Source organism: Lepidothrix coronata, unplaced genomic scaffold (assembly GCF_001604755.1).
Source record: "Lepidothrix coronata isolate B3197 unplaced genomic scaffold, Lepidothrix_coronata-1.0 Scaffold115, whole genome shotgun sequence".
In the NCBI taxonomy this organism is placed as follows: Eukaryota; Metazoa; Chordata; class Aves; order Passeriformes; family Pipridae; genus Lepidothrix; species Lepidothrix coronata.
Window position 1 is genome coordinate 2722564 of NW_016690295.1, and position 16686 is coordinate 2739249.

The 16686-nt window shown below is 38.2% G+C and overlaps 1 protein-coding gene across 5 annotated transcripts in view; it reads right to left on the reverse strand.

Moving 5' to 3' along the window:
- Positions 1 to 11336: 11336 nt before the first annotated feature.
- Positions 11337 to 16686, reverse strand: part of KIAA1549L (KIAA1549 like) — a 129132-nt gene continuing 123782 nt past the window's right edge. For all 5 annotated transcript variants that reach the window (XM_017825030.1, XM_017825032.1, XM_017825028.1 and 2 more), the window contains 2 exons: positions 16477 to 16628; positions 11337 to 13221 (listed from right to left, as the gene is read on the reverse strand). In XM_017825030.1, the coding sequence (XP_017680519.1) occupies positions 12940 to 13221; positions 16477 to 16628 (434 nt within the window). In that variant the 3' untranslated portion in view covers positions 11337 to 12939. The remainder of the gene's footprint in view (positions 13222 to 16476; positions 16629 to 16686) is intronic.

Sequence of the window (16686 nt, forward strand, 5' to 3'; positions counted from 1 at the left end):
TTTTTTTGTTTATTAATTGTCTAGCACTAGTTACTGATAACACTACTGTATATTTTACCTTTTTTTTTTCTCCAGTAACTATATGTAGACAGGATGCATAATATTGTCTTCAAAACCACTGTGAAATTAACACTGCTGTTTTCAGGATTCCCAGCACTCCATTGATGGAGATATGTGTGGCCAGGAAACGCAGTAACTGTAATACAAAATATAGTGGAGGTTTTTTTGTCTTTTAGTTCTAAGTACATTAAGTGCAACTTTGAGTCAATAGGTATGGTCAAAGGTCTATACCTCTAAGCCAGCTCTAAAAAACTTTCATGTTAGCATAAAAATCTTTTGTTACAATCACAGTCTTTAGTCTACCACAAAATTACGGAAGTTATGGCTTGAGTTAGTTTTTAACAGAATAGTCATATAACATTGATTTTCAATTAACATTTTATTGTTGTTTTAGGAATAACTGTGCTTAGGCTAAAGCAGTAGTTTTGAAGTGACAACATCCTTATGTTTGGAAGGCACATCCTTTCATGAGGAAAAATTAAAGATCTGGGGAACATTTACTGTTCAAAAATAGTGCCATACATGGCATGGAGAATAACCTCACAAAGTGGTAAACAGGCTCATCAGACTGATAAAAAGATACCAATTACTTTTTCCTATTCTAATTCTAGAGCAGTAGGTGGCAGCATGAAATAATAAAGTTACTGACCCTGAAGCTGTCATATTTTGGCAAACAGCTTTATTTTTAAGTCTAATATTTTAATCTGTGGTTTTCTAAACTGTGTTCCAGTTGCTCAACTGTGAAGCGTTTTAACACAATACGATATCAAAATTTTATTTCCTATTACTGCTTATTACAGGATTCACTCTTATACTATCTCAGTCTTTCCAGCCAGATTCTGATCTACCGTACACAGAGTTTATATTAAAAAAAAAAAAAAAATCTAATTTATAACTCCTATTTCTCAATCATCAAACTATAACAATCAGCTTTTATCAGAGCACTAGGAAATCTTAAACGGAATCTTACCCTCTGCACTGGCTGTTGCCAGCTAGTGTCCCTGCTGACATGGCAATCCATGGCTTCATCTGCTGATCAATGGGCTTTTTAACAAACCAAAGCCTGAGCAGGGTGGTGAGACCGGGCTCTGTCCAGTGGTCTGGTGTTCCTCAGGCAGGGCATGGAGAGGGACTCAGGATGGTGGAGGTGGGAAGCCCAGGGGTGGGACTGGGGACAAGGCTTCTTTTAACGCAGGCCCAGGGAGGGTCTCACTCGGGGTTCCTGCAGCCTCAAGGTGAGCCCCAGGCCCTGGCAGCTGCCTGTAGACAGGGTCAGGGTCAGCAGTGGCCACTGTGAGCTTCTTTTTCTTTTGCACTCCATCATCCATTTCAATTCAAACACCCTTCCTCTTTAGCTGGCTGAAGCCAGGTCTTTAAGCCCACCTTGGCACCATTTAATTGCTGCTTAGTTCTTTGGAGTCTAATTAATAACACCGTGCTCCTGGCTAAACAGTTCTGTTTTCACTACTTTGCATATTTTAAGCTTTTTCACTCCAGACAGCACCATAAGTCACTTCCAAAGTGGGCTTCATAAATGAGGTATTTTAACACCTGGTCAGGAAATGCTCACAGAACCACCCATGATTTATCTCTCTTTCCAGGCACATCTGAGAGGCTGAGGCTGTAAATAAACAAAAGGTAAATCTATGTGCCTAAAGAACAAAATTATCACTGGAACACCTTGGAAATCTGGACTGAAGTGTTTCACTGCTCCCTCTGCAGAATGAGGATAAAAATTCTCCCAAAGAGTTTTGAGGCTAAACCTGAAATGGTTAATTACTGTGAAAATGCAAATGGTTAAACTGAAATAGTTGATTACTATGAAATTGAGAATTGTGTCAGTGCCTAAACTGAGTATCGGAAAACAAACTTGGATTAAACAAAAAGGGCCAAGACACAGAGGCCTTCAAAAGCTTTGTGCAGAAGTAAGAGCTTTAAAAATCAAATTAGGTAGCAGAGAAACTATCTTCATTTTTCCAAATCTGCAGAATAATTTCATTCCTTAACTACTCTAAGTTTTCCAAGGTTATTGCAAGGGCCTATAAGGGTTTCCATTACATGCAATCACTGCTTCCTAACTGTTACTTCTCAGCTTTTACCAAGTCTTTCACTTTGCACCCAGCTCTCATCAGCCGTTATCCGCTCGGGTTTTCTTGGCTTAAAAGAGCTGCTTTTCCCAACACACAGTTTAAATCTTTTTTTCCATCTGTTGTTCAGTTTTTCATATGGCCTTTATCTTAAAACAACACTTCATATTTAATTACTGGGCGATAATGCAAGGAATAATGTCAGTTAATATGTAAGCTCAGTTAAAGTTGCCTGGGGACACACATCTACTGGAAAAAGTCATTTGGCTCATGTGCCAGAACAAGGCAGAATGGTCTCCCTTGGCCAGCATCACCCACAGCACTCTTCTATCAGGATACTTTGGCCAAAGCCCTTTCACTGAAGCATCTCCACATTCCAAGATGATCATTAAAGAATGGTGGAGAGGATCACTGGATGTGTGATTAAGTAATACCCTTTTGTGTGTGTGAAGTAGCACCTACAAAAAGAACTTAGAGACTGTAGGAGAAACATGGGACACATGATGTAATATTTGTGCCTGAAAGTAACCACTGTTTGTACTCTCAGTTGGAACTAGTAACACACTCACATGCATGAATTCAGCAGGGGAGTAATAAGCTTGTCCATACCTGGACAAACAACCAGGTTATTAATACATAATGGCACATATGCTGATTTTTATTTGTCCCTAAACATTTTATTTACCTTTATTTTTCTTCTGTGTTTCCACCTGACCTTGTTATATCCAGTAATTTGCTCTCATCTTTGCGGGCTTATGGGTTCATCTGAAAGCTAATGTGTTTATAATTTCTTTTGTAACAATTAAGCATATATTAAACAGAAGAGCATTCTTACTGCATTTTCTTTTATTCACAATGTTTGTGACATTCATTTTTTTAATTGTTTCTGTTCTCTCAGACTGCTCAGGCGTGGCTAAACCTGATATTTAGATGCTGGCATAGCTCAGACCTCTTTCATACAGCGGCCTTGTGACTCAACAAATTGCATTCCAGGAGGAAACATTAGGCTACAAATTTGATCCATGGGCAGAGATCTCAAAACATTATCAGTAGGTTGCTCCCATTTTCCAATTCTAAACAAAGAAAACTTCTCCTAAAGCAGATTGTCACGTCTTTGCAGCCAACACAAGGGCTGAGCAATGACAGCTGTCTCGCTGAAAGAGCTGTGTCTACACCTGCAGTGATATCCAGGTGCTCCCCAAGGAATGCCCTCAGGTCTTTCATTTCTGAAACCTGGAACAGCCTTGGCTGCTTTATGATGGGAAAAATTAGATACAAAGCCATTTGAAAACAAGAATGCATTTAAACTTTAAAGTATTTTATACCGAACAGTTGGGTCCATTAAATTTCAGGCTGTTATATTTAAGAGTTTGCAACATTAAAATTCCCCAAATAGATACTCAGCCTTATTACAATGGATCATTAGAATTTAAATTAATCTTCAGAGCTGCATTAATTAGCTCAGGGACAGATTACAAAGGAAATCCAAAAGCGGTAAGCTATCATAAAATGATTTTTCTGTTTTCAGCAGTGTATGCTGCACGATAAGATTCACCTGTCCTGAATATTCAGAGCAAAGATCTCAACATAAAGTAGGGAAATCAAGAGCAGCACTTAACTCTAGGAAACTTGTCCTCTTTTGTTTGTTTGGGAGGTGATGTTTCTTAAGGTCACTGACATCTAGATGCTGGATCAAAAAGTTGCCAATCAGGAAGCAGTCCATAAGTGGTGCATTTGGCTTTTCTAAGAAAACATAATTATTAATAACACAAGTCTCTTGTTTAATGTTACACATTAAAAACATACATTTTCGAAATAGGCTGAGATTCTGGTCTATTTTGAGAAAAGCCAGAACAGCCTCTTGAGACAATTTAAGCACTCACAGTCACAGCATATATATATATATATATATGTATATAAAAATATAAACTGTATTTTAAGTATACCATCTGTCCAGAACCTTAGTACTGATATATACACTGGGAAGTTCATTTATCCTATATTTTGGGAAGATCCTTTCTTGCCTTTTTTAAGTCTAAAACTACAAAGAGAGGCTTTGAACTAAACCAAACTTCTTAGTGCCAATTTCTTACATCACAAATTGCACAAAAGCAGTACTGTCAGAAGTACATAGCTTCATTTTCCTTTTTCTTCAGTATGACAGCATGAAACTTGGGCCTGAATAAATGCTGTTAAAAACCACAATAACTGACTGAATAATGGGGGAATGTATAGAGGACGTTAAGGTGAGAACAAAAATTCAAAGGAAACACAGAAACACAAGATGTCCTCAAAATTCACAGTCTTGCTGGTTACTGCACTGCCCACCTCTGTGTAAGGTAGGAAAACACCCTTCTTCAGAGGGAATGCCACCGCTGGAATATATGGTTTAGACTTGTGTAGTTCTTAAAACTCCTTTCCTGTCCTTTGCCAGGTTCTGCCTTGAGACCACGAGCAAGGGGACCCCTAAGCAACCCAGAAGCCTGGAAGCTCCAGGTAAAAAGAAGGCTCACGCTTTAAAGCACTGATCTAAAGGAAAGGACACAGCAGGAACAACCAATAAGTAGCAACACAGATTTTGAGACGTATTTTATTTAATGTGCAAAACTGCCAAGGAAAACACATGTACAACTTTAACTAAGCTATAGCCACTAACATGAAAGAAACTATTCTATGTACTCATAAGCTTCATTTCTAGAATCACCCTATGGCTCAGAGTAAAAACACAGTCATTTGGTAATGACCCAGAACGTTTTAAATGCCTTCTTTTCAGTCATATATAAAATTCTACCATCATTATGGTTCTACATTTGTAATTGCAAAAGGAACCAGTTCTTGGAGATTTCCCTTCTGATTGCATAGTATAAAATTTTAATTAATTATTTTCTTCTTCTTTCATTTGAATCCCTCCTAGACTTGGCTTTAAATTCACTCTCAATTTTGCAGCTTCAGAAAACTAATTTTCCCATTTACAGGTGAAACACTCATAAATCTTGAGCAAATTTCACAGACACAGCCATTACAGTTTAGTTGAATCAAGCTGTGAACACCAAAGTTAGCATGGATATTTGTAATCATGCAGAGCTAGTCCTTTCCATAATTCAAAGATGTAAGAAAAGTTCATTTCCTTGGAAAATGAGATCTGTTGCATGGGAAGTGAGACGATTTATTGATATAAATTCTGTAAATCTCTGTAAAAAAGCGCAGAGGCTGTTACTGGAAAGGCTTCCTAGAACATACTGAAATATTATCAGGAGGTGGGGTTTTTCTTGTAAATTCACATCTATTTAAATGCTACCAGAGGAACAGGCAATGTGTAGCCTTGAACAATTACCAAAGCTCCATGAAATAATCAATAGTGCTTCATACTAAAGAATCCACTTGCACTCCAGGGTTTCAGCAGGGCTGTGAGGAGGGGTAGTCCCTTCACCCTGCTTTACAGATGGGACACTGAGGCACAGTCAGATTAAGCACCTTGCCCAGGACCAATCCGAAATCCTGAACAAAAATCAAGTGACCTCCGATCTCCCCATTTCCAGCTACCCATAACCAGAAAGCATCATTCCTCTCTTTGCACAATTTGTGCAAATATCTTTGTGATGGCTAATTTACTGAGGGATTACTGGATCAGTCCTGTTCTCCTTGAAGTGAGCAGGTGTTTTGCCAATCACTTCAGTGGAAGGTGTTATCTATACTCACGTTTTGCTTTAATACTAATATGATTTCTGTAATTGTCACAAAGCAGAACACGGGCCAAAGCCAAGCAACGCCACAGCCATTTGAAAATTCTGTCACATGTGTTGGTTACTACTTCTGTCACAGCAGCAGCATGTCAGTGAGGTAAAGAGCGCACCTCTTTGTGTACACCAATGTAAAAGTCAAATTCAGAATGCACAGCAATAGCAAGAAAGACATTAAGTGAAAATAAAAAGTCAAAGAGCATAGGAATATCTGTGCTTTCTAATGAGATCCAAAGAACCGCCCAGAATGGACTCTTTTGTTGGGCCTGAGGTGTTTCTGATGGGTTGCTAAATCCTAACCCAAAATTTAAGCTTCAGTAAGATGAGTTCTATCATGGCTTCACTGCCATTTTTTTTTCTATCAAATATGACATTGAATACAGTTTGAAAACTCAACACCAAAGTGAAATGAAAAAGCATTCCCAGTCTCTCTGCCACAGAAAGAAATACTAAAATTAATTTTTTGGTGGGTAAAGTGTTTGGGTTTTTTTTTCTAATTGCAGTGTGAAAAGTAGCAGATAGAGAAAAGGATAGAGAATAAACTTCCAAGTTTGCTTACATTCAGATCTCCCAAGTTTGTAAGTCTGAAATAGAATTAATATTGTTAATTCTGTTAATATTGTTCATTTTGTACCGTGTTAACAAATGAAGAAATCAAAAGCTAACCAAATACATAAACTGATTCAAAGCAGTTAACTTCAAGACTTTTTGACCTGCCATAATAACAAATTCATAACCACTTAGTGTCCATCCACTGCTGAAATGCAAGGTTTACTACCTATTCTTCTACCACAGTAACTTGCTTTTTAGGTGCTGGTGGATCCCTGGCACACAGGGTGCTGTATTCTACTGCATCACATCTCAAGGAATCTATTAGTTAAGTTTGCTGGTGACACAGGACCTAAAAGCCACTGATTCCATGCAAATAGCCAGAGTTCAGGACCCACAAGTTTCTGGTTTAATAGCTTAAAAAATTGAAGTTATACACAGGCACTCTTTACAAGGTCCCACTGGGGCTGCAAGTCAGTGCTCCTTGCCAGATAAAAGAGATTTTAACTGATGTCAGTGTTTGTTGTGGTGTTTAGACACTGATTTACAAAGCACAGAAATGCATTGAGCTGCAGTGAAAAGGGGCATACTTTGGAAGAGAAATTCACCTCCTCTCTAAGTATTGTACTCAGTGGAATCAACTGCCCGTATGATTTACAATCCTTTGCAGCCATTATTGCCTCACAGGTAAATATGTGTTTATAAAGTTACAAAATTATTTACAGAATGCAATATAGTTTCTAGCTACTCCTTGGGAATTAATCGAGCATGAAAAATTCATGAAAAGTCAGGCACTTCTTAAAACAAGAATTATTTTTAATAAATGAAAAAAAATATCAAATTTCTGGAACACCTCTTCATGATATTTGTAATTATTTTCAAGACGTCTGCTATACATTTGACCACCTATTTAAAACCTGTTTCTCATCTAACAGAACAACTCTGAGATCAAACTCTTCATTACTGCCTCCTTAAGGAACCTGAAATGAATAGGGACAAAGAGATGGACAAAAAAACTAGTTTTGAAAACATATATATGCAAGTATGATACAATACTCATAAGAATATGGTCTTAAGGTGATTTTAAAAGCATGAAATATTATATGAATTGGGGGGCATTTCAACTATTTTTAAAATCAGGGCCTAAACCACCTTTCTGCCACACCACTTTGGTGGCTGTAGTTTTTATGTCTGTGAGTATTAAGGGTAACTCAAAGGGCAAATGTGTTACACAGGGTAGTCTATCCATTTCACAACCCCATCAAAATCTGTCTCATCTCCCATGTCTTATACAAAGCCCAAGCAAAAAGTTTCCTGAGTAACAGGAATCACCAGATGCCCAGTTTTCTGATTGCTTTTCACTTGTGGGGCAAAACAGTTTTGATCAAGGATGTGCAATGCAGTTTTTCTCAGTAGAGATTCTTCAGTATTAACCAGCCTTGCCTTTATGACTTGGCCATCTTGAAAGTCTCTCTTAAAGAGCAAGTCAGAATGCAATTTATTCACTGACCTATATAAATCTCATTTCCACAAGTTGAGTCCTGCATTATTTATCTACGAGAGAAAGGCAAAAGTTTAAAAAAAGCATTCTAAAAGAGTAACCTTATCCTTAAAATGGAAAAATCTAATTTTGAGCTATTTTGATAAGCATTAAAAAAAAGAAAAAAAATGTTACTCAGTCCTGGAGTTAGGGCCAAAAAATATAACTGATGAAAAGAAAGTCTAACACAAAAAGTTACCACTTGAGATAGTGATTCCATTTAGCACTGTTATAAAGTCTGCATACTGTATGACCACATCTTTCTTCCTCCCTCCTCTCCTCCCTCCTCCTCCTAATGATCTAGTAAAATAAGGATTCCATGCAACTTGGTATTTTATTACAAGAGATTGCTTTGAGTAACTGGAAACCACTGGTGTTAATTATGGCACTCTCTCACGTGGAGCTGCACAGAGAATGCACATGGCTTACACAAAGGCGTAGAAGCAGGAATCCATACACTCTCTTGGGACAGGACTGAGTGTTAATTTATGTATATCAGCCATATCAAGGAATGCACCTTGCTGGGAGCAGCTGCCAAACACAACCATTGTCTATAGGTACGAGTAACGCACAACAGAAGGTCCACGGCTTGCAAACCCTTAAGGTACTCCTGACCTGTTAACAGCCTTCAGATTGTCTCACACTTGTTTTCCCATCCCATTTCAGTCAGCAAGGAAGGGGAAGACACTGAGATTTGTTCATGTACAAGAAATGCAAGGTCAGGACCATAAGTTACTGGGCACAGTGTTTGGAGCTGCCCAGAATGCAAAGGACGAACAGGGTCAGCAAAATGATGTGACTTCTGCTAGCTCAGAAAACTTGCTGCTTTCAAGCTCCCTCAGCTTTTAGAAGCTGGCAGTTAACTCTTACATTGGCAATGCAGGACTAAAAAACATATTTTAAAATGTAATTAATAGTTTAACAGTCAGACATCTTGAAATATAATGAAAACTGTGGTCAGCTTTGTATGTATCAGCCTTTAAACAAAACAGCCACTCAATCCAGTGCTGCTTTTTCTACTTGCTTCTCATTTTTATCTTACATTTCTTACAGCTCACATTTTCAAAGTTAGTCTGAAAAAGAAATGATCACTATGTAAGATAATGTCCCCATCTCTATATATAGGATTTTCATGCACTTCTATCAAGTTCTACCCATAATATTATTGGATACAAATATTACTCATATTTCTAGACTGAGTGCTAGAGGTTCTCTCAAATCCAGATTAATATGGTCTTCTCAAAAAATTACTGTCAATGAGTACCCTCTTATCCTCTTAAAGTTACTGTTCTATTTATGTTAGGAAATATCACACGTAATTTACCAACTGAAAGTGGTCAGTACACAGATAACAAGAAGTAATTATACGTGCATTTCATCTGCAGCTGTTTCTACTGCTGATTTACAAATCTGAAGACAAAGAGTGGTCAGAAGATCAACAGATTTTGTACACAGAAAACAGTATTTTCACCTAAACATTTGACATATTTTTAAATAAAACTGGGGCATTAAGTAGAAAAACCTAAATCACTACGCTTTTCTCAGTAAAAATGGCATGGATATATTCGAATGAGGATATAACTTTAAACACAAATACTTTCTTCTTTGAAATCAGTATTGAAAAACTATATTGTAATTGTAGCCATACAAAATGTTTATTATATTACAAATTATTTGTACACTATATTTTCACTTTATCATTGCTTTGTGCTCAGACAGTATAGATATTACAGCATGATTTTTCTTTCCCAGGAATGTCCTTACTGTCTTGATATAATCTTACTTTGTACTTAAAAAAAAAAGATACAGAAACGTATTACAAACAGGATAAAAAGGCATTATGAATGAAGAAGGTAAGATGGTTTTGTGAATAAAGTGCACCACAATGGTTTCAGAGTGATGGTTCAGAAAATGTTCAATAGACTGCACATCATTGATAACAATACCAAACAAAATTAACTTTAAAAGTCTAACTGGTCTTCCTTAGTAGAAGAGTACTTTGTTTAACTTTACTGAAATGGTTTCTCTTTCTAGAAGGCTATTTAAATGCTTTTGTTTGGGTTTTTCTGTTTTCTACAGGCACTCAAACCCTGTACATCTCTGTAATTGCCGGAATTTTTAATTTCCAGTATGGCAAGATATATGACTCATCATGTAAAATATATGAGACTTTACCCTCCCACATTTTTCAATAGAACTATTAACTCGCTAAAATTTAAGGGTGGGAACAGATTTACACACAGAGCTAAGTGTCCCAAAGACGGTTTTTTAAAATTGGTATGTCCTACCTCCTGTGACTTTTTTTTGGGGAATACATCATAACATTACCCTTCCCAGCTCTGTGGCTTCAGCACGTCCATCCACGTGATCGCTGCGGCTTCCAGACTTGCAGCTTTAGGATAATGCTGCAAAACAGGAGGCTAGGACACGGAAATTTATTTCACAGCTCATTTCACTCCCATTGCATAGAAGGGCCTATTTACTTGCAAAATTTCACTGAGCTAAATAGAGGAATCGTTGAAAAGCTGAGATAATAAAGCTGATGCGAGATGTGGCTGATGTGACTTGGAGTGGATTTCGCTTCCCAAGTTAGGTTAAGCCAGTTATGAACCAGCTTAGGCTAAATAAAAGTGAGCTGCTCTTCCATTATGTCTGCACTTATGTTACAGTGATCCAAATGACAGAAAAATAAGCAGAATCCTGCTCAAGGGGTTCTAGTGAAATTCCTATGTATAGATGAAGCCCAAAAGAGAAACTCAGCCTTGCTCTCAGTGCATGAAGCTCCCACTGAAGACAACCAGAACAAGCCCTTTTATGGCACGTTGAGTCTGGCCCAGTATTTTTAAGTTGCTGTTCTAAAGTGTGATGTTCTCAGGCAGCTATTAATTCAACACAATTTGGCTGTATTCTGTTACACTGATGAGATCGGTATTACTTAGCTGACAGGTAACTGAGACAGCAGTTGGTCTTTACTAGACTTGTATTGATATGAAAGATTGAGTTTCTTTGGTTGTTTAGTATCCAAGTCACCCAAATGTATATTTTTGTACTCCAGACATAGCATGTTTAAATCAATCATTAAAATTACCAGAGGTTTTTTTCCTTTCTTTTTCTTTTTTTTTTCTTCTTGGTTTATGGAAATTTTCTGACTATAGCAGACTAGTCACTTATTAAAATATACAGCACATATATACATACAAATTACAAAAATACATTTTATTTATATCTGATTTTAAATAATAAAAATGAAATTTCACATTTATTGAAAGATTAACTAGCATTCCAAAGGCTTCTGCAATATTTAAGGTATTAGAGCAGAAGATATCTGTATATTCTAGGATAACTATGTATCACAGTCTCAGTAAGGGTTTGTGCTTTATCAAATTTCTGCTTCTATCCTGTATTCTAGTCTTCTCTCTCCTTCTTTCAATTTACTGGTGGCCAAAAAGCTAAACCAAGTTCCCTTCCTCACATCAGTAAAGACCAAAGAAACTCAGGGAAATGAAATGATCAGACAAAATAGTAATTGAGAATAACTAAATAACTTACTGAAATGAAGGACATTACCTTTAATTCCAGTTGACATCAAACACGCCCAACACAACAAATTTTGCAACATCTTCAGTTCCCAAAGCTAAACTGCTGAAGGAACTGAAAACAATTTTTCATGATCTCCAACTAGTTTGTACAACTGCAAAATATTAACTACTGTCCCATTCAACTGGTTTGATATTCTTTTGGGATTGGATTCATACCACAATGCAGTTTAACAATCAGTGACCTTTATCTTGCACAATATAAAGTCAGCATAATTTCTGGCAATGCTCTCTTTTTCACAGAACATTAGTATTTTTGTTAACCCATGTAACTGTTAAATTATTTACATGTTAATATAATAATTAGGTCCTCTACATTCAGAACTTCCTAGGTGCGCATTCACTGTTCCAGTGTCATCAACTGCAGCTTCGGGTAGCACTTTCTGGCATCACTTTAGTAGATAGCATTGTTTAAGAAAGAGAAAAAAAGAACTGTGTTGAACAGAGGTTTTCTTGTCCAAGCAGGTGTATTCATTTTTTCCAGGTTGGAAAAAGTTAAAGGTCTCAGGTTTACCAGCTTCACATGCATTCAGAGTGAAAAGTCTGATTATAGAGCAAACGCGAATAACCTTTTTTCATTTCTCTTGGAAGCTTTTAGCACCAATATCCTTTGTTGGCCCTTTGTGCACTGTATTCTCTCACACTGAAAAAAGTCTCCTCCATAACTAAGAGGTGGCACTGATGGACATGGTAGCCACCAATTATCAAAATATCATTCACCTTCTTCACAGCCCTCTCTTGTTTCACTTCTTTGTACTGTTAATAGGACGAAGAGAATCGGAGCTATTTACAGGACATTTATTTGTATTACTTACTCATCTTGAATTCTTTTGCTTTGAATGCAGTCTCTGGAATGAAAAGGCTGAATGACTCCCCATAGCTGAGATCAGCATCCCTCATACCATGTCCTGCAGCAAACAATTACCATGGCCACCACCACACCGACCGTGGCCTTTAGCCAACCACGTTCTGTGGCATTTTCTTCTTTAATCAAAGCTTTGACATGCAGAAGTTATTTTCAGCAGCTCTGCCTTTGGGCCTGCAAATGAGACATCGTGTGGAGCAGACATGTTCAGCAGCATCTCTGGTGATGATGGCTCATAATACAAGTGACAAACAATTGCATATGGTCAATCTTATCCACACGAAACAGCTTCCTGGCAGCGTTTCCTTAGCTGGCAAGCAGGATTACATATCTTCAGAGTCCTGTTGCTCTACTCTAAGTCATTTCATAGCGTTAACTTTTCAGACAGATTAAAATGCCATCACTTCGGCGCAATTCGCAGCAAGTTTGTAACTGAAAATTAAAGCAGTCACTTCCTTGGCTACCCCAGGTTGCAAGGTACAAATACTGTGCACAAAAGACATTAGACTTGGAACTCAAACATATCGGTTTGCTTCTTGGCCAGTTTGGCCACTTCTTCTCTTATTGCCTTTACGAGGGCAGCCGTGGAAATGTTGGTGAGAGGCGCATCAGAGGGGTCGTTTTCCGTCAGGCTCTGCTGGGAAGCTGCTGTGGATGGCAGAGGAGCCTGTTCCAGGCTGGGATGTATGCCTGCCTGCTGGCTGTACTGCCGAGGGAGGCGTGACGGGGAGCTGTGTTGGTAGCGGGGCCTCGGATAAGCCTCGATGTACCCAGGAAGTGGAACCTGTAGAGAATTGCAATTATACAAAGTTATAGAGAACAACTGATCTGTGGTGTCACCTGCCAGGTAGCACAAACCTCCCTGGGCCAGAGTCAGATGTAACAGATAGGACCATATGAAGGGAATGCAAACCTCATAATCCTAAGGTTCTGCTTACAAATGCTTAATTTGGCATATGCCATTTATGCACATTTATGTACTCAACTCCCAGTTGTGGCAGCAAAAACACCACCATGCAGGGGAAACACTGCACGTCCTCATTTATCATCACCTCGAAAAGTCAGAGGGAAAAGTTTCTTTCTGAAAGTGTGTTCTCTGCTTACCATTCCTCCTGAACATTTCAGTTTTAAACAGACAGCATGACTACATTTCAGGACACCAAAAAGCCTGGAACGGAAAAGCAGAGTTTTCTGATTTGCAGCCACTGTCTAATCCAAGTCAGCCAAGTCTCTGGTCTCACTTTTCCTGGTAGGAATGCAGTAGATCCAGACAACGGAGATAAGCTCAGGTATGCCAACTTGGAAGCTCAAGACTGAAAAGAATGTTTGATTCTCAGAAGTATCAAGATTTCTGGCTACATTTAAAAGAATCACATGGGGGATTCACAGTTTTACTCTATTGTAACTTCTCTGATTTCAGCCCCCTGTTACACCAGCTAAAATTAAAATAATAATGTAGGCCCTTTAGTCACTGCGTGAGATTAAATTTCTTCCACAAATCCATGAATCACGATATCAGTCTTCACAGTACTCAGGAGATTTTAATGCATTAAATAAAAATAGTATTGATATTTTCAAAAAGAGTATAAAAGAGCCCTTAATTTTAAAGCAGGCTTTATGTTTGGAGCCTTGACCACTAGGATTTACAGATGCTCTTTGCAATCTTGGATATCCATCAAGCGATGGAGAGAATGTCAAACAGTATGGAATGATGAGTCAAACACAGGAAGCAGGCATGATATGAAAGTGATCATTAGATGCAGGCACCTCTGTTTAGTTTACAACAGATTATTCAAAAGATGATTTCAGTAGGACAACATGTGAACACACCACTAGAGGCCACCAGGTTGCTGATTTCACTAAGCAGCATCCAGCAGTCTGGAAGGTAAGTGCCTTCCAGATACATTTGCCTTCTCCCAAAAGACTTAGTGCTTCAATACTTACCATTTAACTCAGAAAATAACATATTATAGTAAATTAAGTTTCCTCTGTTCCCTTTTTAACAGTCCAGGCTAGTAAAAATGCATGAAAAGTAAAGAATTTTAATTTTCTTCTTACAGATATTAAGCCTCTGTTCTTGCTAACTCTAAGAAAATCTTGGAAGTATGATCAAGCTATAATATAAAGGCTCAAAAACCAGGACACATCCAGAAACTCTAACCTTGATTATTACTTTAGATGTTTATACTTTTCACTTTTATTCAGGCTTTCTGACCATGCTATGACATTAACACTATCACTAGTTCCTCTAGTATTAATTTTCAAATAAAGACAACTTCTTGACAGAATTGCATTCGTTGGGAGATGCAAATTCATTGTAGAAACTGCAGTGGTTTGGGTTTACATTTTTACCTCTTCTGCAATGCCACTAGAGGGATGAAAGTCTGAGAAATAAGAAGTCGTTAAAGCTCTGCAATGGGTAAGTGAAGTTAAAGGGACATTTGTTTCTTTTGAATTCTATAGTCACTGCTATTTTTCAGACAGATTCTTGCATCCCTCTCCATTCCTCTGTGTATAGTCCACTGGCACTAACTGTGCCACCTCTTTCCCTGAAGACAAGGAGACACTCTTCTCCTTCCAGAGGAAGGAACTTGGAGCTGGAGACTTGTTTTCCAGTTTTGTCCAGTTTGTTTTCAGTCTCCACTTTTAGCAAGTGATATCTGACTACTGTTTCATGAGACTGCAGCCAAGAGTAGGGATACAAAAGGGGAAAAAGAATGGAAGACAGTAAAATAGCTTTCCTTATCTGTTTTGTGGCTTTTTTAGTTCTTAAAGTAAAACTTTAAAATTGCTATGATACAGCAGGCCTCCTGGATTTAAAATGTCAGTAAGGTTAAAAACACACACACAAAAAACCACTCAAACACAAAAAAAACCCCCAAACAAACAAACAAATGAAAAAAACCCACAACAAAACAAACAAAACCCTGAAACAACAAAACAACAACAATAAAAAAAAAGAAAATAGGTTTTTTCATGCTTTAAAAGGCAGCTCTGGGAAGGAAATCTAAACAACAGCATCACAAGACTCCAGATGTCAGGGCACTCCAGCAGGTGTGCTCAGCTTACAGAGGAACATCTTTTTTTTTCTTGACAGTTCTGCCTAAAAATTCAGACTTGCATCTCAAAGTCATACTGAATTCTTTTCCTCACAGGGATCAGGAGCAGTAATAAAAGTTTGACAACAAACAGCTGCCCCCAGGAACATTTATATGACCATGTTGTCTCTTGCTTAGTTGCTCAAAGCCAGCTTGGCCTTCAACTGCAATTCACTAAAATATTCTGTTAATGATTTGCACAGGGAAATAGAATCTATCTCCCAGTCTTTTTAGCCAAAGTGGTTCTGCATAAATACCAGATGTGAGCTCAAACAGCAGAAGTGATCTTTTTTTTCCCTAGTGGAGAAAAAGCCCTACATTTGAGAAATTGTTTCAAACATGACAAACTACTGCAATTCATTTTAGGATGTTCCAGCTTCAATTCTTTGAAATGTAGGTTTACTTTGGGCTAAAAATTACATCTGTTCCAGTCTAGGATTGTGCAATTAATTATTTAATTTATGATCTGTCACTCCAGCCTGCAGAAGAACTTGAAACACTGCACAGCAGGGCTGTAGCAGTGCAGAGCTAGGGTTCTGGCTGCCTGGAGAGAAGCCTTCAGGAGGCAAAGACGCCCCCCAAATTTCAAACAGCACAAGGCCACCTTGAGAGGCAGCATCACGCTCTCCTGTCACGTGTCTATCCAAATATTTAACCTCTGTCTTGGGAAAGAAAAATTATATCTAACCCACCAACTTTAAACAGGTGCCTGACCCTAACCTAGTGAATGATTTCACTCTCTAAAGACCTTGCTCACAGTCCATGGGATGGCCAGCTGAAGTATCCGTGCCCTCTCCTATGGCTTTCCACTACTAGAGATTATTCCCGTTCGAGGAAAAATTATCCTTATCAGACTCTTTCCTGACCACTTAGAATTGCTTAAAACACCTCCAGTGTGAATCACAGAAAATATAAGCAGTCAGAAAAGCAGGGATGCTTACAGAGTCTGCCCACTGCCCTGGCAGCTCACTCTCTCCAGCATAGGGCATCCAGGCCTGGTTCCTGTATGCGGTGGGTGGTGTCGGGATGAAATAGCCCGTGAAGCCAGGTCGGTTTGCTGCTGGTATGGCAAACACTGCTGGTACCGTATTTCCTATTAAATAAATAAAAAAAAAAAAGAGTAGACATAATTAATAGCTGAGATTTTCAGG